The sequence below is a fragment of the Haliotis asinina genome, chromosome 2, assembly GCF_037392515.1.
Source record: "Haliotis asinina isolate JCU_RB_2024 chromosome 2, JCU_Hal_asi_v2, whole genome shotgun sequence".
Classification (NCBI taxonomy): Eukaryota; Metazoa; Mollusca; class Gastropoda; order Lepetellida; family Haliotidae; genus Haliotis; species Haliotis asinina.
Genome location: NC_090281.1, coordinates 17,199,745 through 17,224,831, shown reverse-complemented (window position 1 = coordinate 17,224,831; position 25,087 = coordinate 17,199,745). Strand labels below are relative to the sequence as shown.

The 25,087-nt window shown below is 38.2% G+C and overlaps 1 protein-coding gene across 1 annotated transcript in view; it reads left to right on the top strand.

Moving 5' to 3' along the window:
• LOC137273327 (formin-binding protein 1-like) overlaps positions 1 to 25,087 on the top strand; it is a 77,554-nt gene that overhangs the window by 40,954 nt on the left and 11,513 nt on the right. The window contains exons 3-9 of the mRNA XM_067805915.1: positions 14,710 to 14,760; positions 20,974 to 21,121; positions 21,478 to 21,540; positions 21,855 to 21,959; positions 22,322 to 22,450; positions 24,088 to 24,234; positions 24,709 to 24,924. Of these exons, the coding sequence (XP_067662016.1) occupies positions 14,710 to 14,760; positions 20,974 to 21,121; positions 21,478 to 21,540; positions 21,855 to 21,959; positions 22,322 to 22,450; positions 24,088 to 24,234; positions 24,709 to 24,924 (859 nt within the window). The remainder of the gene's footprint in view (positions 1 to 14,709; positions 14,761 to 20,973; positions 21,122 to 21,477; positions 21,541 to 21,854; positions 21,960 to 22,321; positions 22,451 to 24,087; positions 24,235 to 24,708; positions 24,925 to 25,087) is intronic.

The window sequence follows — 25,087 nt, the reverse complement described above, 5'->3', positions numbered from 1 at the left end:
GTAATCTGAACAGTTTATATAGTAGAGTGTGACCTGTCACAATAGCAGCAGAACATGTTGTGCACGTGTAAACAGTGTAAGGGTTATATTGATATTACACTTTATGCAAAATTAACATCCTTATTTGTTGAAAAAAATGTTATGAATGTATTTGTCCAGGAACATTTATGAATAAGGTTTTTACAAGAGTGGCACATAATTTAAAAATATGAACACTGGAAATAAATAATTTGTGGGCAACCAAAGGATGTTTTGATGTTGGAGTAGTGGAACCATTGACTTTTGTGCTTTCTTTTAAAACTTTTTAATGTAGTTTCTCGGTGTACAATGTTTCTTTGCAGTTAGCAGTCTTTTTCAAGAGGTTTTACTCCATGACATTGCTAGTAAATATTTTGAGTTAAATGACAGTAGCTGTGAGTTGAAAGGCTAATGTACTATAGCTGTGATATGTTAAATGGAAGGTGAACCAATATTCACTCAACCATGCGTTTACACACTACTATTACTGATGATTCATCTACATGTTTACAAACCTTAACCCAAAAAACCAAGGTCATACCAATAATAACTGTCAGTAAAAAGGTGGCATTCAAAAGTCAGGTGCTATTTTTTGCATCGTGCAGTTCAATCCTGTATTGCTTACTTCCTGGTTCTAGCATAGTGCAGACATAGATTACCTGTATCGTTATCAGGGGGATTAATGACACATGGATAAGACTATTTCATGGACATGGGTGACAGCTGCGTGAAGCATATGTGCCAATGCTGAACATTTATACTTATGGGCCAGTTTTTAAAACTCAGGTTTCAATGCTGCACTGGGTGATTTTCTATGTTCAAATGAATCTGTGTCACTTAAGGGACACAGATTGCTCACAAATTGAATCATGTTGTTTCCAAGGTTCATTGACAAAAACAACACTTACAATCTTAGAACACACTTATGACTATGGAACACAGACACGTTAAAGTTTCCAATCATTGTAGTGTGCTTAGTATGAATAATTGATTTGAAATGTTGGTGACATCAGTATTTGACACTTGGTACAAGCAGTTGTACACTGGCTGCTGTCAAGGGGTGGAAGTGAGAGGCATATTTGTGAGCATAAATCATTGATGTTCTCTGTAGTGTCTGACAGATGGCTGGATACTGTTTGCTTCATTACAGAGCCGCCATCCAGACTGACAGAGGTCTCAGTACATCAGTTGTTTATCGTCATCATGGTATCTGCTGACAGTATATATATTCTTTTGTCTACACTGGATGTTGAAAGAAGCTGGAGAAAATATTTTATACTGTAACATTTTGGTATCCTTGAATAATAGCAATTTTATGTAATTTGTTTATTTTTTAAATTTTCTAAATTGATTTAATATAGGAAGATGTTTTGGTGTTCCACTTGAGGAAAGTAACTTTCAGAGATGTTTGAAAGGTTAAATGTTCATTGTTTCAGTTATGGTGTAGGTCGCCATGTAAGATGTTAAATGTCTGTGATAGGTGATTTGTAATGATGATTCTTATGTGGCTTTTAGATAGAATTATGGTGCTCCTATATGTAAGAGAGAATAAAGTGTCAATGGTTCTATCACTAGCCGTGTCATACAAAAATGTATCAACTGTGGTACTTGTTCCTGATGATCAGCACTGAAGGAAGTAAAACTGAAAATTGATTTGATTCAGCATATAAACTGATGCTTTATCTCAGTATATATTTATTTTAGCAAAAACAAATAATTCCTTTAAATTTTAAAGGATCCCCAAAGAGATGGACAATTCTGGAACCTGAAGAAATGAAGACTTGCTTCAGTTTTGACGTTAACTCTGCAGACAGAATGGGCTGGGCTGAAGGGAAAATAATGTGACCCAGGAACTGCAAGACAGACTATTTAAAGGTCACATGCAACCAAAAAATCAAACATAATTAAAACACAATTATCACGTATTCTTGATACATTGCAGCTTGAAAAAAAAACAAATAAACAAAATTATAAGTGCACAATCGCCATTCAAAAGTGCAGTATTTGGTTTTTGGGCTTACTTTCCTCGAAACGGACCCCTGTCATAGTGGGTAGGGGTGCACTCAAGTGTAACGACGGCTTCCGATTGGCTGGTTCATTTGCTGATACGCTGAAGGCTCATTGTGTGTACAGAAAGATGATCTGTTTGATGGGCATTTTAGAAGTATGGTGAGTCAGAAGAAAGTAAGATTGTTTATAGGTAACAACTTCTTCTATTGTACTTCATGCGTCATTTCAGTATGGATTCATATACCATAGTCAAACAAAATCATATACACTAGAAGAAGTTGTTATCCATAAAGAATGTACATAGAGATGCTTTCTTTGTTTTTTTTTGTAAATAAATATTCACTGAATTTGCGTTCGATCCAATCAAAAATCATTTCAGTAGAGAAACTGTCATTCATCAAAGTACAAAGCAGGACTTCGAACTGATAAGAGTTTGCACCAGTTTCCGTCAGATCCAGTCATCAGAGTAAAATGGTCTTTAAAACATGTCATGTGTACAAGTATGACACCTGCATAATTACATAATGTGGCAGAGACAGGACTTTGGTGTCAATTTATTATGTTTATGGCGTATAGCCTGGTAGGTGTTAAGTTCAAATTGCATGTGGTCAATGATTGAAGCTGTGTATTGCATATTGTCTTTAGCAGACAGACAGGCAGACATATTGGTGTCAATAAACCAGACATTGAGCTTTCTCTTTAACAGAGGCTGCGTACCACAATCATCAAGTTTTTTATCTAAAGAGTAGATTATTTACTTGTTTGTGTACACAACCATGATTAGACTACTGCTCACGACCTCATACTCCAGGCATGCATTCTGTTTCAAGCTCCGCAAACCAATTCACTGCGCATGCATTATGGGTGCTGCGTTGAAACCACTTTTTCCCCCAGCGCTGGGGGAAATTTAGAGAATCATTTGAACTCTGATTTCGCAGGTCTTTTTTCAATTTTTTTTTTTTAAAACTTTATAGGTTGAATTGGCATTTTTGATTATTTGTTTTGGTAAGTGCATACCGAAAGGTATCAGAATCTGCAAAGTTGTATTTTCAGTTACATGTGGCCTTTATCTTACTATGCCTGAATGAGATTCAACTGCTACACAGGTATCTCACTAGGCTAGAAGTATAAAACTGGCATTAGTCTGGACCTCTACATGCATACTGCATGCACACACGTACAAACACTGTAACAGAAGTGCATCATTTTGAACTTCCAATTTCACCTCACCACACCCCACCTTCACCTGCAACAACATGGGGATGACTGCCTCCATTGAGAAACAGAAAACAGACGCTGTGTTTGCAGCGGCAGCTGGGGAGGATGAAGGGAGTATCTCGACACAGCTACGTGCATGTTGAGGGAGGATGTGTGTACACAGGCTCGTCTGGCACAGTTGGGGATATGGATTAGCACAACTGCCTGACTTGAGACAAAACACTGATATGTAGGTTTGACTTTCAACTGAATCAGTGTAATGTTCTTGTGGCATGCTTTACTGAAAAGTAGTAGGATTATCACGTTGGTGTTTGGAATGTAGTGATGAGGTTTTGTTTGTTTTGGTTGTTAAATGCTGAACTCAGCAGTATTTTAGCTAAATGGCAGCTGTCTGTAAATAATCGAGTCTAGACCAGAAAATTGAGTGATCAACATTATGAGCATCGATAAATGCAGTTGGGATATGATAACATGTGTCCAGCAAGTCAGTGAATCTGACCCTCTGTTCCTGGTCACCTCTTACGATAGACATGGCTTGCTGAAGACCAGTTCTAACCCAATCTTCTCTTGCCTTTGGTGATAAAGAGGATTACAACTTTGATCATGATAATCTTTCAACTGGATGACTAGTATGTCTTAAATTTTAAGTTTTTGACAAGCACACCAGTCAGTGTCACAGACTTAAATCATATTATTTCTCTTCATCCCTAACCTTACTGTTATCTGAAAGCCTTAAATGAGGCCACTCAGATTTTCTGCAAACTCAAGAACTACTGTATGCTCAATTTCAGTCTGTAACTAGTTTCTGTTGCAATAAAAAGTTTTCAAAAACTACATGTTTCATGCAAGAAATGCAAAAGGTCTCAGACTGTTATGAGAAACAGTTATGATGCTAATGATATATCATTATCAATGTTCTGACATGAAATGGCAAGAGACCCGTGAAGGTCCCGGGGTAGAATAGGCCTTCAGCAACCCATGCTTGCCATAAAAGGCGACTATGCTTGTCGTAAGAGGCGACTAACGGGATCGGGTGGTCAGGCTTGCTGACTTGGTTGACACATGTCATCGGTTCCCAATAGCGCAGATCGATGCTCATGTTGTTGATCACTGGATTGTCTGGTCCAGACTCGATTATTTTACAGATCGCCGCCATATAGCTGGAATATTGCTGAGTGTGGCGTAAAACTAAACTCACTCACTCACTGAAATGGCAAGATGCCCTGTCTGGTTTGTCAAAATGGAAATGTTAATGATTCTTCAACGAGTAATCCTACATTGAAATACAGTTATAGAAACCTGTAAATGTCCCAGAATCCCCCTTAACTAGAGAGGATTTCTCAGAGGATATTATGTTCAGTGAGGCAGTTTCTTGTGATTATGTTAAAACTGTTTTACATCATACCAAACTGAGTGACATCTTCCTAATTAGACTGGTTACATGTCATGACATGTCTGCTCATCCCTGACAGGTGAAAAATTAAACTGTCAGGTATTCTCAGAAAAAGCAATTTCATTGAAATACTGACAGGTTGAATCTTTACACCCTCTCCCCCAGCATCCTGTTGTTATTCTTACAATGATGGCAGAAATCATGATTCTTCTGCACTGGGCTTCTTTAGAAGTATTTTACCTGAAGCAAATGCAGTTGTAATTCAGCACCTGAAAGTCTGACTTCAGTTTTAATGTGGCTCTTATGGATGCATGCCATTTTCATGAGTTTTTTATTTTCAACAGTTAATTCAATCAGGAAGTGAAATAAGAGGAAAGTAATAATGCAACTGACATCTTTCTTGTTGCTGCTTGACAGTACTCCATGTTTTACACAGACAGATGTAAGAAAGTGATTTCTCATTAGTGCCACTGTTGTACTGTTCAGATTCTATTTCTGTGTAGAGTAATCCATAGTGAAAAATGTGGTTGATTTATAGCAGTGTTATATCTATAGTCAGAATGTAGCATCATCCTCATGCATGTGTCCAAGCAGATACTTGTGTGCAGCCGACACAAAAGCATTGTTATAGCCCTGCCACTGCATCTTCAGACAGACTGTCTGTATATCCAAGACACAAATACTCATATCCCATGTCCATTAGCCCGTCACTAAACACATTCGAAAATGGAGCCCTCCCGTTGAAAATGACAGATCATCATTTTACAAATATACAATTTAAACAAGAAAGATTTCCAAGTTTGAGGGAAGCTAAGGTAATCTTACTACAGAGGACTAGAATCCTTTAAGCTTGAAGGCCCTGAAGAAGAGCCTCTTATCAAAACATGACTCTGTAGAAAGTCTGGTGTGCACAGGTGTTTTTGTTAGGACGCCATGAACTCCTGCAACCAAACAATACTAGTCTGTTGTCACTGGCATGCAACTCTGCCAGTGGACTTAACTTTTCCTCAGATCTTTTCTAGAAACTGTGTGTTAAAATGTTTCATATCATGTAAACATGCCACAAATATATCATTTATTGCTGATCTCACAATTTTGCAAAGGCAGTGACATTCCTTATCATGGCTATGTAGTATTTATATGTATTAATGCAAATACAAGTATGTATGAAACATAAAGGGTTTGGGGTGTCATGTAGTTCTTTACCTGAAATAGGAACTTCTAGATAAGCTTTGTGGTGATTTGGATTGATGGCATGTCATCATGTCCCAGTGACTTGGACTGTTGTTTATGCTATGGTTAATTGTATGTCATCATGTCCCAGTGACATGGACTGTTGTTTATGCTATGGTTAATAGTATGTCATCATGTCCCAGTGACTTGGACTGTTGTTTATGCTATGGTTAATAGTATGTCATCATGTCCCAGTGACATGGACTGTTGTTTATGCTATGGTTAATAGTATGTCATCATGTCCCAGTGACATGGACTGATGTTTATGCTATGGTTAATAGTATGTCATCATGTCCCAGTGACATGGACTGTTGTTTATGCTATGGTTAATAGTATGTCATCATGTCCCTTTGACGATGTTTATGCTATTGTTGATATGTCATTATGCTCCAGTGACATGGAGTGTTGTTTATGCTATGGTTGATGGTATGTCATCACGTCCCTTTGACACATAGTGTTGTTAATGCTGTGGTTGATAGTATGTCATCATGTCCCTTTGAGACATAGTGTTGTTAATGCTGTGGTTGATAGTATGTCATCATGTCCCTTTGACACATAGTTTTGTTAATGCTGTGGTTGATAGTATGTCATCATGTCCCTTTGACATTGTTGTTAATGCTATTGTTGATGATATGTCATTATGTTCCACTGACATGGAGTGTTGTTGATGGTTACAATGTCATCATGTACTAATGACATGGTATGTTGTTTTTGCTGTTGTTGATGATATGTCATCATGTCCCTTCGACACTGAATGTTGTTTATGCTATTGTTGATACATCATTATGTTCCAGTGGCATGATATGTATGGTATGTTCCAGTGGCATGGAATGTTGTTATGCTATGGATGATAGTATGTCGTAAAAGAACCCGGAGACTCTTCTCTCCTAGGGTTACCACATTTTCTAGACTTGCAGTCTTTCTTGGATATATTTGCTTCAGGGTCAGTATGACAGACTACAGTTTGTGTATGTTGGTGAGCTTGAAGTCAAAATGATGGGACAGTTTGTTATGCTGTTAATAACTGAAGTCTGATTCAGACTCTGTTGTGTTGCTGGAAACTGACAGTGGCATTTAACAGTAATCAGCCATAAACATACAGATTGGTCTGACTTGTTATCTCGAGTTACAAGGAAAAGGTTTTTATTGTCATGGCTTTTACTTATTTAACTTGTACATTTTTTGTATCATGGAAGTCTCATAAATGTTTGAATGACCGTATCCCTACTGTTAAATTTTCCTATAAATACACATTATGGTAATACAGTTGTCACCACTTCTATAGTACTGATAACATATAGTGTACCCAGCAAAGTAGGTATTATGCTGACATATAAATACTCTCTGATGTAGTGTAGCTCTCCCACTGCTGCTATAGTATTCTCATGGAAAATATATGACATTGCTGTCTCATGAACACCATCCCTCCATCCTCCTGCAGTGAGGACTACGTCCACTCTTTGGACCAATATTTGAACAGCAGTCGGCCATCATTGGGTTTACCGTCCCCAACTCTGGTGCCATATGTCAACTTTTCCGTTTGGCATAACTTTAAAAACGCCATTGCCGCCCTTCCTGTCGTACTTTTCTAATTTTTATTCTAAACAGCGGCAGATCTGAGTGAAAATGTTGTGTGTGTGCAATCTTGGACCAGTGGCGGCTCACCCAATATGGGGGGGGACTTGCTGCAGCTGGTTTCAATGTATGTCACTGTAATGCAACCAAGCTTCTTAGCTCTCTAAAGAGTCATGGGGTATTTGAAAGATTTACAAATAAATTCAGTTTTGTGTATCTTTGATGTTTGGACCCATCAAATACAGCCAAACGAGAAACGCTTGCATTGAAGATAGAGAATTTGTCAAGGAGTCTAGATGTTTTACACAATGTGACTGTCCCTTGTCAGGGGTGATGGTTGAAGACACCAAGTGTGACCATCACATGCATGACTGATCTGTCAATGGGTTATTAGTGCCTGGGGTTGTATGTAATGATTCATATCATTGCCATCCCAAAACAGACCTACCCTCAACTCTGGACAATATTTTCATGCTTTTTATTCACACATATCTACAGAAATGGACCTACTTTTTTTCATTCACATTAATTTCTAATAAGAAGGGGAAGAAAGAAAGTAAACATGATGAGGAATACACTTTACTGTACTAATATTTCATGTATAACATCATCTCACTGTATGTTCTACATTGTAAATTTAGGTCTCTTTGCCAGACTTGCTCCATGTTGGTATTGTCTTGCTATTACTGAACCTGGGCCAAATTCTGTTCTTGAGTTTTGCAAGTAAAACAAGATTGAAATACTACAAAATTATATGTAAGTTTCAAATTCATTGCACTGTTAAATGTCAAGGAAAAGTATCCATAAAACCTAGTGTAGGGTACAAAATAGGTATTTTAGGTCGACATATGCTTGCTTGCATGATGATGATGATGATGATGATGATGATGATGATGATGAAAATTTTCAACTTCAGTGTTCCTTGAGTGTTATCATTGACTATAATTGCTGGGATCTCCGGTGTTCACGTACTCATTGATGAGTGAGTGATTTGGGTTTTGCTCTGAACCTTCATCAATGTTCTGCAATATCATGAGGGACACCAGAAAAGGCATTCACACAACGTACCCATGTAGGGAATCAAACCCAGGTCTTCTTGTGTGACAAGCAAAGGCTTTAACTATTTGGCTATCCCACCACCACAACTCATTAATGAAACATATTGTGATATTATTCCCACGAAACTGTGACAGAATACACTCTGATAAGCTCATCTGACATTATCCTCAGTGCATGGTAACTTCAGGTCTTTTTCCGACAATGACCGTAGCAGGCTGAAATGTTTTCAAGAGAGATCAGACAACACACTCTCCATCATTGTGTGAGTCTGTTGTATTACTTGACCAATACTCCACAGCCTTGTAAATCAACACCACCTGATGAACACTGATCAGAAGTATGTTAGCAGTGAGGATTATATCAAACTCCTGTAGGAATATGGCTTTTGTTTTAGCATAATCAACATTGTTAAAGGAGGCCATGACAAATATAGGTGACCAAGTCAAACACCTTGTCATACATCTGGTATGGCCACTGGAGAGCTGAGTGAAAGTAGTCCTGATGGTGGAACATCCTGACTATGCGTGGCCTGCAGCCAATATACAGTGTAGCTGCTTGCAGGATGCTATAGCAGATGGGGTTTGGACATTGGTTCGCCTCCCACCAACACACTCCATTGTCGGGCTACTACTGGAATGTAGTCCACATTTGCAATTGTATTCACCCAGATGATACACATTCCCTATTGTCCCTGCTCCTTACACAGGCATCTCCAGAATGATAAGTGGAACTATTTGTGGCCAGTGACAGAAAGATTGAAAAGGGAAAAGAAGTTTCAAATTTATGTAATTAAGTTCTAGTTGTGTACAGGTTTAGTGTTCCTGAGGAGGGTTTTGTGTTTAAAAGATTTCATTTGACTATAAAAAGCCTTTATATTGATTTTAAAGCAAAGTCATTCTTGGTTGCAAATCCATTAAATCTTGTATCTTTTTGATACAAGGATTATATTGATGCATGGTGGCAGTTACCTGAGTTTGCTTGAGGCCGTAAGAGGTATCAATGCTGTTTGAGCAGCACATGTACCTCAGGAATCTTTCTTCATATTTTGTTGAGAGGAATGCTGATACCTCAGATTACAATGTAATTCTTTGTAATTCAGTGTAACCTCAGAAAACAATTACAGTGAAACTTGCAAACCTTGGCAACTAGTCCAAATGACCATCAGCAGTGTTAACCCTCTAGAACCCACTGTATCACCAATGATACAGAAGATTCAGTTGTTGGTATCTAATCACTCATTACACTGGAAGAATTAATTTCACAGCGTCTGAATTCTTAAAATGATATATTTAACGATCACATTTCATTTCGTGCTTCCTTCCTAATTTTCAACTCACCCATCACTTCCTGTTCAATCACTGGCACATGGTCTGATGATGCGTGAAAGGAGTGGAATTTAAATCCATCCTGATCGACTCAAATTAAGTTCCATTTATGTTCAAATTGTTGTTTTCCTTTCTCTTTTACATGCATTTAACAGTAGATGTCAACATTTCAGTGAAATCATTATGCATTCTTAACAGTTAATTTTGGAAAATCATATGTATCACACGTGATACAATGGGACCAAGGCATATTCTGCTGTATCACCAGTGATACATTTCGGGACTTCGTGGAATGTGTATATTCACTTACAGTTTTAACATCGACGGTAATGTAATAACCAATTAAATTGGTTACAGTATCAAAGAGTGTGAAATACAGATACAATACCTTCCATTTCCTCAGAATGGAGAACACCCTAGATGAGGATTTGACAGATAGTGAGCATGAAACCTCCTCTGATGAATACATTCCTAACACAGAGGAGAGTTAGGATGAAGTCGATGCCACTCCCAGAAAGAAAAGGAGAAGTTCATCAAAGCATACAGCAGCAACATCAACTGGGACATCTGATTCTTCAGATAATGAGGGCATTCCTCTCAAACAGCTCAGAACAACACTGTACGATTCTGATGATGACATCCCTATTGCAAGACTCAAAGAACAGCTTAGAGAACATCAAGACGAGAGTGAGCTCCTTTCACAATTGTTGGATACTCCTTTCTGGGAGGATGAGGAGTTCTTCCCACCAAACCCAACCTTCAAAGGTGTTCCTGAACAGCCTCCTCAAGGCGGACAGCTGAAAGAGCCTATAGAATATTTCAAGGATCTCATAACAGATGCAGTGATCGAGAATAAGATGGCATTTCAGTTAAAACAGCATCCAGAGAAATTGCCTTGTTTCTGGGGATTTATCTTCGTATGGGGCTTATTGTTGCTCACTCTGTGAAAGCTTACTGGGCTATGGAAACTCGATGTCCTTTAGTCGCAGATTTAATGTCCAGAAATCGGTCCCAGATGCTCCTGACTTCAGTACATATGAGGGACAACACCAATCTCGTGTGTCTCAGGCGAAGAAATGCAAGATAAACTGAGAAGGCTGCGTCCATGGTTGGAGAACTTGAAAGATGCTTTCAAAAAGATACCTCAGGAAGAACACAGTGCAGTCGACGAGGTAATGATTGCGTTTAAAGGACAGTCTGCAGTAAAACAATATATGAAAAGCAAGCCACATAAATGGGGGTTCAAACTATGGGGCAGGGCAGGAGCTTCCGGGATTCTCTATGAATTTGAAGTCAAGGAGCATCAACCAAAAACCGAGCACCTTCTCCATTTGGCATGACTGGTGATGTTGATGTTTGGTCAGTTTCATCTGTGCAAATAGACTTCTAGTTCTTCTTCCTAGGGACTGTTTTGTCTCATTTGTAGAAGACTCTAACTGCCATGTCCGTCCAAACATCCTTGATGCTGACTGATACTGTTCAAGTTGCACCTGCTTTCACTTGTTCAAGTTGTGTTCAATGAAATTGTTCAAATGTTCTTCATTCTACGAGCTGTCTTGTATCATCCTTCAATGGACATCGACAGACATTTTACTGTTCAGTTTCCATCTGTGCAATGCAAAGATACTCAGATATATTGTGCAAATTCAAATTGTGCCAAGGTTCTTGATCGTTTGAAGATAGTTTATGAATTATTAATAAACCCAGTCTACAAAAAGTGTTGTTTTCTGTCTCTTTAAGTATGTGTTTCGTATTTTCAGTCTTCACCCAAATTGTATCACAGATGATACGGATCCTTCACAAATCACAAAGACCCAGTGTATCACATGTGATACAAATAAAAAAGAATAAACAACTATTCGAAATGTTGAAAACAAAACATATCTGTTCTAGTTAGACCAAATATGTGTCAGATTTCAAGTTCCATATTTTTGGGATGTCTAAAAGTTGGTTTGGGTCCTAGAGGGTTAACCTAAACCATTTATCACAATCAGTCTTTTGAATATTTTTTTTTTATTTATATGGTTTACGTTTGAGGTTATGGAATATTATATTCCTACGTTTAGCCATCAGATTTAAAATTTCCGTTTTCAGCTCTGTGATTTGTGAAATTTCATCTGATGCAAGGGGTATCTGTTCATAATTTGATGTAGTTTGTAGTATAGGCTGTGGAATTTTATGTTCTTTTGTCTTCCTTAAATTAAAATACATGCCATTTAATGACCACAGTCTTTTGATTTGCAAAATCTCCTCTGATGCAGATGATAGTTACTACAACTTGTGATCTTTGAAGACTGACACAGTACTCAATCAGTCTACCACTTGTGGGTATTTCATATGTCCCCCTGCAGGGGTAGGTGTGTTTGATGTAACTGCAAGCCGTCATGGCAGGGTGACAGCATGTACGCACTCTGATTGATTAACACAGTTTTCATCTCTGCACACCATTTTAGTCCTGGTCAGTTGAGATAGCAGCTGACCATCTCACGGTGTCCTAAATCTCCTTGTTGAATAGTAGTTACTTCATATAGGCATTTCTGACTTTGTATAGCTATAAATATAGCACTTACTGTTGTCTAAGTACAGGCGAGCACTGTTGTTTCCATGGGCAAGAAAAAATATCAAGTTATTCAGACTTTGAGACATCCGACCTGGGCATATAATGAAATCACTATGAAAGAAAATGAAGGGTAGATTTCATGTATATTTTTAGTATATACGTTACTCACAGGGATCACAATCACACAGGATATAGCACATGCTACAGTGTCCATCTTGATTAAGACAAGATCTAGAAACACCTCAACAATCACGTTAGTCATGTATGACACAAAATCCTCATTGGATTGTCAGTATGTGCTGATTTGAAACTATATTCCACTATCAGTGAGTACTTTCAAATTAATTCCTTTTAATTGATCCTAAATTAAATAGCTAACCGTTAACTCAATTAGCCCTAATTAGTTTGCATTCTGCCCCCATTTGATTCATGCCCCAACATGTGGAAACTGGAAACAATCTTAGTTCAGAGGGATACTTGCACATGAAATCTGGGCAGATATCAAGTTTCTTTGCAGATATTGAGTTAAAATGGTAATTTTGCTTGTTGTGACTATGAAATCATATCGAGAGATCCGAAATATCAAGACCTCCATATCAAGCAAAAAGAGCGTGAATAATAATAGATTATGAAGCATTTTGCCAGGACTGAGATCTTATATCAAGACCTCCAAGATATCAAGTTATCAGACTTTGACACAACGGTGCTAGACAATATATATTTTTCATGCTAAACAATGCCATTTTGGAGAAGCTAAGTAAGTGCAGTTTCTTCATGGAGTTGATTCATTGTTGATTTATAGCTTGTAATATGAGAGGAGGTGCTGGGTTTGCCTAGTCATTGAAGCATTCGCTCATCACTTCAAAGACCCAGGTTCGATTCCCCACATGGGTACAAAGTGTGAAGCCTATGTCCCTCCGCCATGGAATATTCATGAATGTGCTATAAAACTAGACTGTTGACCAAACTTCTTGATGTTGTACAAGGGCCATGACTCCATGTTGAATTCTAATTCATGCTGAATTAAGCCAGAAATTAAATTGGTTATGATCATAAGTGTCATGGTTTTTCCAAGATTGCCCCAGCTAACATTTGACCCCAGAAATATAGCCACCTTATATTCCTGTGTAGTCCAGGAATTGCTTTTTTCTGGATCAAAGTCAGTCTAGACTTGCCAAATTATTCTCAACTTGGATTAGATATTAATCATTCCATTATGTGTGAAAGAAGGCTGAAATCACCATAAAGTTGCATCTTTGGCGATGTGTTGGCATGTGGTGACATTAACTGGCCTGGTACAATGTGGTATTGGCACGGTTGATGAAGAGGTTATGCTTGGATGTGTTGAGGGAGCCATGATGTTTCCTGGTACATAATCTATGACAGCTATTAGTTCAAAACCACAAATCTCTGTTCATTGTTATATATTATTCTGATACTACTTCACAAAATACCATTAGATTTTTTAATAATAATGCTGATTTTGTATTATCAGTGTCAAAAGGTTTTGGCACAGACTGTTGTTAGGATTGCTTTGTCAAAAGGAGCCATGTTTCAGTTAAACGTTGAACCTAATGGAGCACTTCCTGGTTCTGTGTGTTCTATAGTTAGTTACACACACTGACTCGTTTTAGAAATTACACATTATTCTTTACATTTCAATATTAACACTCAGAACAGCCTGAATGTGAAGGGTACAGCAGTAACTTGTATGTTGTTGTGGCAGAGGAGCCAACTCCCTAGAAGAATTCAGTTCAACATTTGATACTGTTTCTTCAGACATGGTCAACAAATAAGCAGAAAGTCCAATGTATTATTTCCGTATCACTTGATTAATGTGTCAAACTTGTGTCATGATTTCCTTCATTTGATGAATTATATGCAATATGTTTCACTATTTTTTAATTCAGGAACATTATTAATCGTAGTCAAAATTTTACAGTAGCCTAAGAGTCAGTTCCAAACTGAGAACACTTGAAACTTTATTTATACCTTGATGTGTAGATCATTGTGCCAGATACAGTTCAGATGTACTGAACAAAGGTTGCAGGAAAGCATAAATATGTTAGGCAGATTTTGTTGTGAAGATTGAGGACACATCCTCTGAAATAAACAAGATATCATAATACTCAAACTTGTTATCGTTGATCCATGTAAGCACATGTGACCTATATCAATGCAAGATGTACTGACACTTAAAACTTGTCACAGAATGAAGTTCAAGTTCAAGTGTCTGTCTCCTTAATGTTCTTCTACAGTGCTGTGAGTCTCTGTTCCTTTGAAACCACATGATTATTTGTTGTGCTTGTCTGTTTCAGAAAACTAGTGAAGAGTTATCAACCACGGAAGAAAGAAGAAGATGATTATGTGTAAGTATGACCTGTGTGGAATAACATTTTGTAATTTAACGCAACTCTCAGCATGGTACAGTAATGAGATAGCTGTCCAACAATAATCTGGACCAGACAATCCAGTGGTTAACATCATGAACATTGATCAAAGCAATAAGGGTATTATGACCAACATCAGCTAAGTTAGCAAGTCTGACCACGAAATATAGGTTGTCATGCATAAATGAAGAACTTGCTGAAAATCAAATCTACTCTGAATAATGATATGATAAAGCTTCACAAGTTTTAAGTTTTGAGCCTTTGTGATGGCAGGATCTATTGTTTGAAAATAGGGTACAATGAAGATATTTTCATTATTTCTTCAACACAAAGCTGCAACTGTTTCAGAGCATCATCACATTAAAGGTACAGCGGGCAGTTTGTTTTTTCTTGCAAAATCTTTTTCCGAGTTAGATAAAAGAGCAGTACTCCTACGAATGGGATCAGGAATGACATATCAAAGACAAATTATTATACAAAATATTTTGTTTGATGGTCAGTCTTGATTCAACTTGCAAAATAAATTTCATGGCAGAAAAATGGCAAATTCTGCAGGAAGTTTTCAGTAGGCCAGATGTTTTTCTGCTTCAAAGGGTAATTTCTGTGATTTTAACCTCAACTGCAGAAAACTCTTGTAGTTTGTCTGAAATATTGCTGATATGACATTAAATTGTAACTCACTCACTCTGAGGGCTCATTACTTCACGTGCTGAAAGCAAAAAGTTTTGCAGTTTAAAAATTATATTGTCATCAGGTTGGAATGGTAGAGATTGACTAAAACACCTTAAGACTTTGTTGAGAAAAAAATACCATTTGACTATACCTTTGTCAACCGCTTTGAAAACAATGAATAATTGGTTGTAACAAGAAAGATTTTTCAGTTGTTAGGAAGATAATGTGGAAGTTGACTGCAATGTCAAGATGACCTTTAAGATCAAATAATACACTGAAACAGTCAAGGGATTTTTTTTTTCGTATCTTAAGGCATCTATCACCTATATTCCTTTGAAGAATTCATTATGACTTTAAAGTTAAATGTCAATTCACAAGGGACCAGTCTAATAGAATCAGTAGACTACTTCCAAAAGGAAACTAAACCAGTATCCTTGGCAGATTCATGGCCCAAAACACTGCAGTTTTATCGATGGACTCGTCTGTTCCAGTGTATTGATCACAAATTGTACAATTAGCTGAGTCAATCAGATGACAGGAACAACACCATTTTCGACCTGATTTGGATGCTTCATTAAAGATTAGACATTTTATAGACAGTGCCAGTACCTTGACAGATTTCAGTGGTCATGCATAAAAGTGGTGGTTGGTGCTTTGAGATATGAGCCTGGGGTATGAGCATTTCATATCGACCAAATGTAATGGTGACATAATACCACAAGGTAACAAAGCTGTGAGATATTGACACAAAGTATTGTACAACATGTTACCAAGCCTTAATTTGAAATCCATGTCAGATCACATCAGGAAGATGGGAAGGAGTTATGTACAAGGATTGTTCATCGTGAAGCAGCTCACAAAATACCAAGGGAGGTTGGCTGAAAGGAAATCTGTATTTGTCACAGTGATATAACTAAAATTCTTTTTTTAACTTGACATAGTTGACTTGCTTATACATTAAATCATCTAAAGACAATTCCAAAAAGACATTGATGAACAAAACATCCAAACTCCAGTAGAGCTAAAAACTAATCAGTAGTTGTTGTAATTACCAGTATTTATACCATCTACCCTTCTGTTTTTCCCAAATGAAGATATGGACTGTTTTGTGGATATTTATCCATATTGTCGTAGCAGGGTGCAAAATATGATATATATGGAATACCCTTGGGGTGTCGATTGACCATCAAAAAGTATTGTATATTTAGTACTCAATACACACACCCTATTCTAGAGATGCCCAAATCTCACAGAGACCGACAACACCAATAACTCCCTATGTCTGAAAGTACTGAAAATCCAAGGGATTCACTCAGTTGCTGCTACCAAAATCTAGCTAATTAACCTGTCTCATTAGAGCAGCAGGCAAGCTAGAATTGACCAGTGGTGTCTCAACATGGACACCAGGCAGCTGCACATGGCACAACCACATGCCTCATGTCTCCTCCTCTTGCTCCCTTCCCCTCCTTCTCAGAGATGGAATTAGTCTGTTTAGTACTAGCAATGGTGCAACCAAATTAGCTGTTATGGCCTAATGGCATGGACGCCAACAGATTGTCGGCAGATGGGTTGCCACTCATTCAGTATTGATATGTTTGCTTTATGGATTATTCAAACATAAAATTGGCACTTAACGCCTCATATTAGTCTGTCAGAGACTTGTTAACTGGCATAGATCTGCTGATGTATGGTACATCTTGGTGTACAGATAGTACTTATTGCTAGATATTTGACAGAAACTTATTAAATGAGGCAGATCTTCTGATGTAAAGTACGTCTTGATCTGTTGGTAGTACTTATTGTTAGATACTTGATGGAGACTTGTTAAATAAGGCAAATGTTCTGATTTACAGTATGTCCTGAAGTATTGGTTGTACTTACTGTTAAATGTATCTCAGAAAATTAACCGAGGGCAGATGTTATGATGTACAGTGCATCTTGATGTATTGGTAGTACTTATTGTTAGCTACATGACAGAGACTTGTTAACTGAGGCAGATCTTATGATGCACAGTACATCTTGATGTACTGGTAGTACTTATTACTGGATACATAGAGACTTGTTAACTGAGGAAGCGTTATGATGTACATCTAGGTGTGTCAGTAACACTGGGGGTCAGGTGTCAACATTGTTTGACCTACTGCGGACCACTGTAGGATAGACCCAGTCTCTCTCCCTCCCATCATGCAATGAATCACTTAGTGCACTTGTTCTCTTCAATGCCATACCCACACCCTCAGAGTCGTTAAAAGCATCCTCAAATAAGGACTTTCAAATAGTATGTGTTATTATTACATGCAGTTGATATCAAGTATGATTCTTCAATTGTTGTTGTCTAGCAGTTTTCTTGACACACTTGGGTACAGTGTATGAAGCCCATTTCTGGTGTCCCCAACCGTGATATGGCTGGAATATTGCTAAAAGCGACGTAAAACCGCAGTCACACTCTCACTCTTAAACCTATTTAAAAGTTCAGCTTTCCCACGTAGAGTACAATTACACTAAGAAAGGGACGTGTCACTGTGGTCATGGTCTTCTGACCTAGAATTTAACCTCAGAGTGAGTGACCACAGGTGGCTTACCTGTAACAGCCATATACACTGAGGATGAGCACGTACACCTGCCTCATTATGTCACATGTTCTGTGTACTTTTGAAGTTGGTAACGGGAGAAACTTTGAAACAGCTGATGACCAAGATTGTTAATAAGACCATCTTCTTTATTGGTCTCTCTTTATACAGTATTTATGTTTAATATAAGGCCAGTTTATTTCTTTGTTTGTAGACACACCTTCCATCAGTTTCGCTCTTGCTTCTTCTGTGTGTGCTTACATAGACTTCATGTACTTGTAGCATGCTCCAAGTGGACATTGCTTTGAACAGAAACCTTGCTTTGAGCACAAACATTATTACAATATCAGTGCTACCAGTATAACCCAGGTCAGTTGATTATTTGTCACTACTTTTTGTTCTCATTACCCTGGGGAGTACACAAACCAAGCAGCATTTCAAAAAGTTAACAGTTGTATTACCATTTCATCCTACTGGGTACCCACCTACAGAAGGGTGAACCAAGGCCCATCCTACTGGCAATGATGACACACTCTACTGGTTAAAGTAAGCATGTATTACACTGAGGACATGGGTTTGATTCCCATTCTGGTAAGTTATGTGATACAATCAGTTATCCCCACCATGTTATAACTAGAACAATGCATTCACCATACTAACCAAGAGACCTTGTAAACCAACAGATTCTCAGACCTTGCCTGATAGAGCCAGACAGCCAAGAGGTGTATAACACCCATATCTTGACTAGCTGCAGTCAACCAGAAAATGCTGACATGGGTTTTTGTGTAGAAGATGCTTCCTTCCTCATCCCTGTTAGGCCAGATAGTTATCCTAGCTGTGTGCCTTCTACTTTATTACCAACCTCCTGGCTATGATAAGAAACAGCTGGTGAACCTGGCCTCTGACATCAGTGCATTTTCAACACTGGCAGTGTGTGCAATCTTAAAAAGCAGTTTAATCCTGTTTGTCTTGCGTAGTAGGCTGGTGATTAGGCAATGCTAGGTTCTTTCGCCCTCTTTGTTGATTGTTTTCATATTAAATAAAGGGCTTTAGGTTTTTGGCTGTGATGGTTTAATCAGGCTAAGTGTACATGTCACAGAGGAAGTACCTGATAGAAAATTACTGGAACATGTAACGCCTTGAATCATTGGCCCAGTAGAGATGATGGTATGGGCTTTCAGTATTTGTATGGCATTTTTTGTGTCATGTATTTGTTCTGTCTACTTATTTAGATTGAGATTGGGTGATCAGAATGGTTTTTAAGTATGCATCTTCTTCAGGAGCTCAGTGATTATTTTCTGACGATTAATCCAATAAAATTGCATCTTGTGTGAATGATCTTAAGAACAACTCCAGTTTAAGGACTCATCCCAAGCGCAGCTTGTCAAGAGAGGTAACCAAGCTGAGAGCATCATACCAGTGGGATGCTCATCCTGTTAACCACTAATTTCTCTTTTAGTGGCTTGGTGGTGATCAGCTTAAGCAGGCTTAGGCCTAGTATTATTTGTTACACTGCTATACTGAGCCTCACAAACCCTAGTAGAAGGTCGCATTAGCTTTATCCTTTTGAATTGACTAATCAGAACACAGCTTGCTATCTCAAAATTTAACATTCTTACATCCTTTTTAACCTTTACCTTGAACACATTTGTACTAGAATGATTCTGAATGCTGTTTTCCACACAGTCACTTCTGAATGGTATGGCCCATTTGAAGGTCCCGCCCAATTATAAAGAGTAACCATTGTCTGATTGGTTAATTCCATTCATCCATCTTACATTTGATTGGTCGGTCAAAAGTCACTCAAAGGTTGGCTGACGTGACCTTCCACTGGTTTGTTAGACTCAGTATAGCCGTGTTATGAATTATATGGAGTCTGAGTTAACTTAGACAGGCAGTAATTAGAGATGTAGTATTTCTCTAGCTCAGTGACTAGTCATGCTTATCAATAACTGTGTTAAATATGTAGTGAAAAACAATGATATAGTGACTCATTTTTCATGCCAAGGTTCGCGTTCATGATAATGCAGACAATTTAATTGTCATGGTTATTGTAAATATTGGAGGAATTAAAAACCAATGCCTCTCTACTGACTTCCTGCTTGTGTAGATTAACCCAGTATCAATAGCTGCCCCGGTGAGTTGATCTCATTCCTACCTGGCTTTATCTATGGAACTTCAGGTTAACCACTCTGTGCCACCTATGTTAAGCTGTGTTGCCTGGCAACTGTCTGGGATGTCTGGAGGTATTGGATGTTACCCTCATGCTTACAGGTGGATTGCATCCCCCCTATATACCTGACAGCCAGATAGGGCCTCTGTCTATATCTCATGCTGTACTGCTTCATCACCTCAGTTCTAGTCGGTTCTCAAGTAAAACTGTTTGAACATGCTGGTTGGGGGAAACTTTACTCACTTGCAGAAATGAAGACCTTAGCCATACACTAGTTGGGGGAAACTAATCTTACTTGTTGGGAATGAAGACCTCAGCCAGATACTTGGGGGTGGAAAACTGGTCTTACCTGTTAGAGAATGAAGACATCAGCCATATACTAGTTTGGAGAAAACTGGCCTTACTTGGCAGGGAATGGAGACTTCAGTCGTGTCATGCTGTTTGGGGGCAAACTGGTGTTACTTTGAAGGCAAGGAAGACAACTATATTGCATTGTTGGTTAACGGAAAACTGGTTCCAATTATAAAGATAGAAGGCTTCAGCCATTTCACACTATTTTGGGGCAAATTGTCATATTTTCAGGTAAAGAAGACTTGAATTATTCAGTGTTGGTTTGGTTGGCTGCTGATCCAACTTTTATGGAAGGCAGGTGCATGCCATTACATACTGATTAGGGGAAACTAGTCCTGCTTTGCATTTTACTGGGTAATTTATAATAAATAAGGTAATCAGAGCCTTTTTGACAAACAGGTACTTATCCATGAGTTTGTGTTGCAGGTTTTCGTGGTCACGGGCATTTGTGGACATGGTGAAAGAGCTGCATGACATCGCTGGGCAGCATGAGATGGTGGCTGAGAACCTGCAGGGCACTGTCTTTAAAGACCTGCAGGGCCTCATCACAGAGCTCAGACAGGAGAGGAAAAAGGTGACTACATGTTTCAGTCTTTTTAGGGGTATTTGGGCTAACCTAATGGTTAAAACATTGACTTGTTTACCATGTTGTTGCTGTAAAACCGGACTCTAATAGCCTTTCAAATGTGTCAGATTATTTTTTCAAGCAAGCAAAGATATAATCCAAATCGAAAACTCTTTATGTCGAAACAAGAGTTTATAAACCCACTAAAGACCACCTTTAAAAATATTTTTTACCCATCACAGACATGAAAAGATAGAAGAATTTTGGATAGAGTATTCAAAGACGTTTGGCATAGATTAATTAAAGATAAAGTTACCGATCTTTACTCTTTTAGGTTGTTCATGGATGATTGTTTTTCATTTCAGCATTTGCACGAAGGAACAAAGATTCAAGATGCACTGAAACAATCATACCAACAGTTAGATAAGGTGAGATATAGGATATGTTTGAAGGGAGACCTGAACAAGGGGAGACAATTAGATTAATTTAGGCGATATAGGATTTGCTTTGTATCAGTTACTCAGTAATTATATTGCATGCAAATGTCACTTAATTAAGCATTTCTATAAAATTGTACTGTATATAAATATGACGTGTGTACTGATTGTTCTCAAAAGAAGAAATGTGGTCTTAATGTCTGATACCAGCGTATGTTTTGTACTGATTCAAAGGTATAAGAGTAACTTGTTCTCATTTAATGGTAACATGTACATGATGGTGACATTATTTGTGAACATTTCAGTCAAAACGACAGTATGAACGGGCTTTCAAAGACAGTGAGAAGGCTCTAGACAATTACAGGAAGGCGGATGCGGACATTAACCTGTCCAGAGCTGAAGTTGAAAAGGTAATTATCACACTCTAGGTCTGTCCCCTTTCAATGGATCTTGACTTCAATACAGGGCTTTGTTCGTGAATGATGTGGTATGTAAATGTTTCCTTGTCCAAGTGTTGCCTATGGATTCGGTTTGGTGTAGAGAAAGGAATTTTAACCCATTCTTCGCTAAGTATAAAAGTGATATTAGTAATTTTGATAGTTACTGACAATTCGCCTGTAGACACTTGCAATATTCCTCCCATCTATGATATTCCTGAAATATGGCTAAAGCAGTATATTACTGCTTCTTATATATTCTGAAATTGTGACGAGCGGTGCTTATGTAAGTTGGTAGATGATTGTACTCCAGTCTTTATTGCTTTGCTTTTTAGCATCGAATTGTGATGAATACAAAGGCTTCTCAATGTGAGGATTGCAAGAATGAGTACGCTGCCCAGCTTCAGCAGACCAATGCTCACCAGAGAGAGTATTATACCACCAGCATGCCACAAGTATTTCAGGTAGGAGTGAGTGGGATTAGTTTTACGCTGCTTTTAGCAATATTCCTGCAATGTCACAGTGGGGAACACCAGAAATGAGCCTCATACATTGTTCTCATGTTATGAATGAACCTGGCATGAAGATTAAATAATTGCTTTAAGTGGCTACCCCACTGCTCATTTGAGGTAGAAACCCACCTTAATTATTCATAACACATGCATTTTTTAGCAGAAAGCACCTTTTGTGCCCCTCCTGACATTATGTTATCAAATGGAACCGTGCATTGAAATGTTCTTAGATGTCTCAGTGCAAAAAGGATCAGCCCATGTGACTGATGAGGCTCAGGTTCACAGACTTGGTTTGCATGTGTCATTGTATCCCAATTCTGTAGATCGATGCTCAGTCACTTGATTGCCTGGTCCATACTCAATTGTTATCTTCCCAGGCATGTAATGCAGGGGATATTGTTATCTCCTTGTCCATCCATCCCTAATCAATTTGTTCCCGGAGCATAGCTAAAAACTGTTCAATATTTTTCAACCAAATTGGTAGATATAACAAACAGAACCTAAGGTAGTGCCTTTTGCTATTAACAGATTTTTTGTCATTTATATTTTTCTTGGTTTCTCTGAAGAAGATTCGGACTTAGTCTCAAAAGGGAGGGATGACCTTTGTTTCCACAGCATAATTCAAAAGTTTTCATTATTTTTTATGCAAAACTTGGTGAATATATCGAACATCTTGAGCTCAACTTCTGAGCTCTTTGAACGAGACCACATGCCATATTGTCTCTTCCAATATTTTTGCCTTGTATTACTGTAAATCACAAAATTTTTACGTCTTGATATTTTTGCGAGTGGCGACCAACAGAAGTTTTTACGTCGAGATATTTTTGCGACTCAAAACATAGTTTAGTTTGACAGTTTCAAAGCTTACTCGCATCTGAAAGTTTTATCTGAAGTAAATCCAATCATGTATTAAAGTTTGCCGTGCCGCTAATTTTGAACACCATTCAGTGGAGTGCTTCTGCATGTATGCAGTCACTGATGTTTTTGTGAAAACAACACGTGCTGCATAGGCCAGATAAGCTTAAAACAGTTCAGAGGGATTAAGTTAAATGGAATGACTATGAAGGACCAGTTTAGACAATGTCGTGGAAGCTGTTGATCTCCAGATAAGTGTCATGAAACCCATCCACGCCCGCTGGATGGTCTTGGCCTTTCAAACAGTCTCTAAGAAATGTGTGTTGCGTGGCTGGCGCCTATCTGGACTATCGGACGTACTGATTGAGTGACTTTTGTTCACGTATCCATTGTTTGACGTGTGACACGTGAATACGAGTAATGCTAGTAACTAGTCATTGTCTGTGTTGTTGTCATTGCTTAATATATGTATTGTCTAGATCTATTGTTAATTATATGAACTGGTGAATAATAAAGCAAAGATGGGACAGGTTGTTTGCTGATTATTCATTGCATTCTACCAGCAAACTGCGTCATGATATTTTTGCGAGCTCAAGTCATTCGCAATTTTTGCAAAAATATCAGGCTCGCAAAAATTTAATGATTTACAGTATTTGACCCTTTTCCCTTTTAGTTTGAGAGAGCTGTTTTCTTATTTTCACAGTAAATGACAAGCTTATTTGTGTGTGTTTCAGAATTTACAAGATATGGACGAGAGAAGAATAAACCGCCTTCAGTCCGCTATAAGTCAGAGTGCAGAGGCGGACAGGAATGTCATCCCCATCATCAATACCTGCATCGACGGCATGCAGAAGGCTGCAGCAGCCATTGACGCAAAAGAAGTGAGAATCCATTAGGAACATGCATGTGGTGTTAAGAAGCTAGCAGAGAGGGCTTTGTTTATGCTTAGCCCTGAAGTAGACAGAGACTCCAAGCTTATTATTAATTGTTACTGTTTTGACCCTGATATTTAGCTGTTATGCTTATCTTCCTCCTAATTACAAAAAAATTATTTATTTACAGTGAGGTTAGTTTTATGCCACACTGAGCAATATTCCAGCTATATGGTTGTTGTTTGTAAACAGTCGACTCTGGACCAGATAATCCAGTGATCAGTAGCATTAGCATTGATCTACACAATAGGGATACATTGATGTGTCAAACAAGTCAGCAAGCCTGACCTCTTGATCCCGTTTGTTGCCGCTTATGACAATCATGGGTTACTGAAGACCTATTCTAACCCTGATGTTTGTGGGTTGTGTTACCTTCTGATAGCTACCTTGGGCCCCTCACTCACTGTTCCTTTACGTTTCCAGGATTCAAAGTTGGTTATCGAGAGGCACAAGTCAGGGTTTCAGGTCCCCAATGACATTCCATTCGAAGATCTGAGCAACATGCAGGCCACAGAAAACTCGAACCACTCCACACCAAAATTAACGCCTTCAGACATGAAAAATACCTACAAGACATCTACTGTCTCTGGCAAGAGTCGGAAACGAGGGGGAATATTTGGTTTATTTCAGTCATCAAAGGTAGGTCATGTCAAGATCGTTGTTCTCTCTACTAACATTTTGGTCATTTCTGAATTAGTATGTTAACAGGAATGTGCTCTGTTGTGTTTAGGAAGCACATTATTACAGCAGAACATAAGGGAATGATGCATTTAGCATAGTTAGTCATACAGACCAGTAAGTA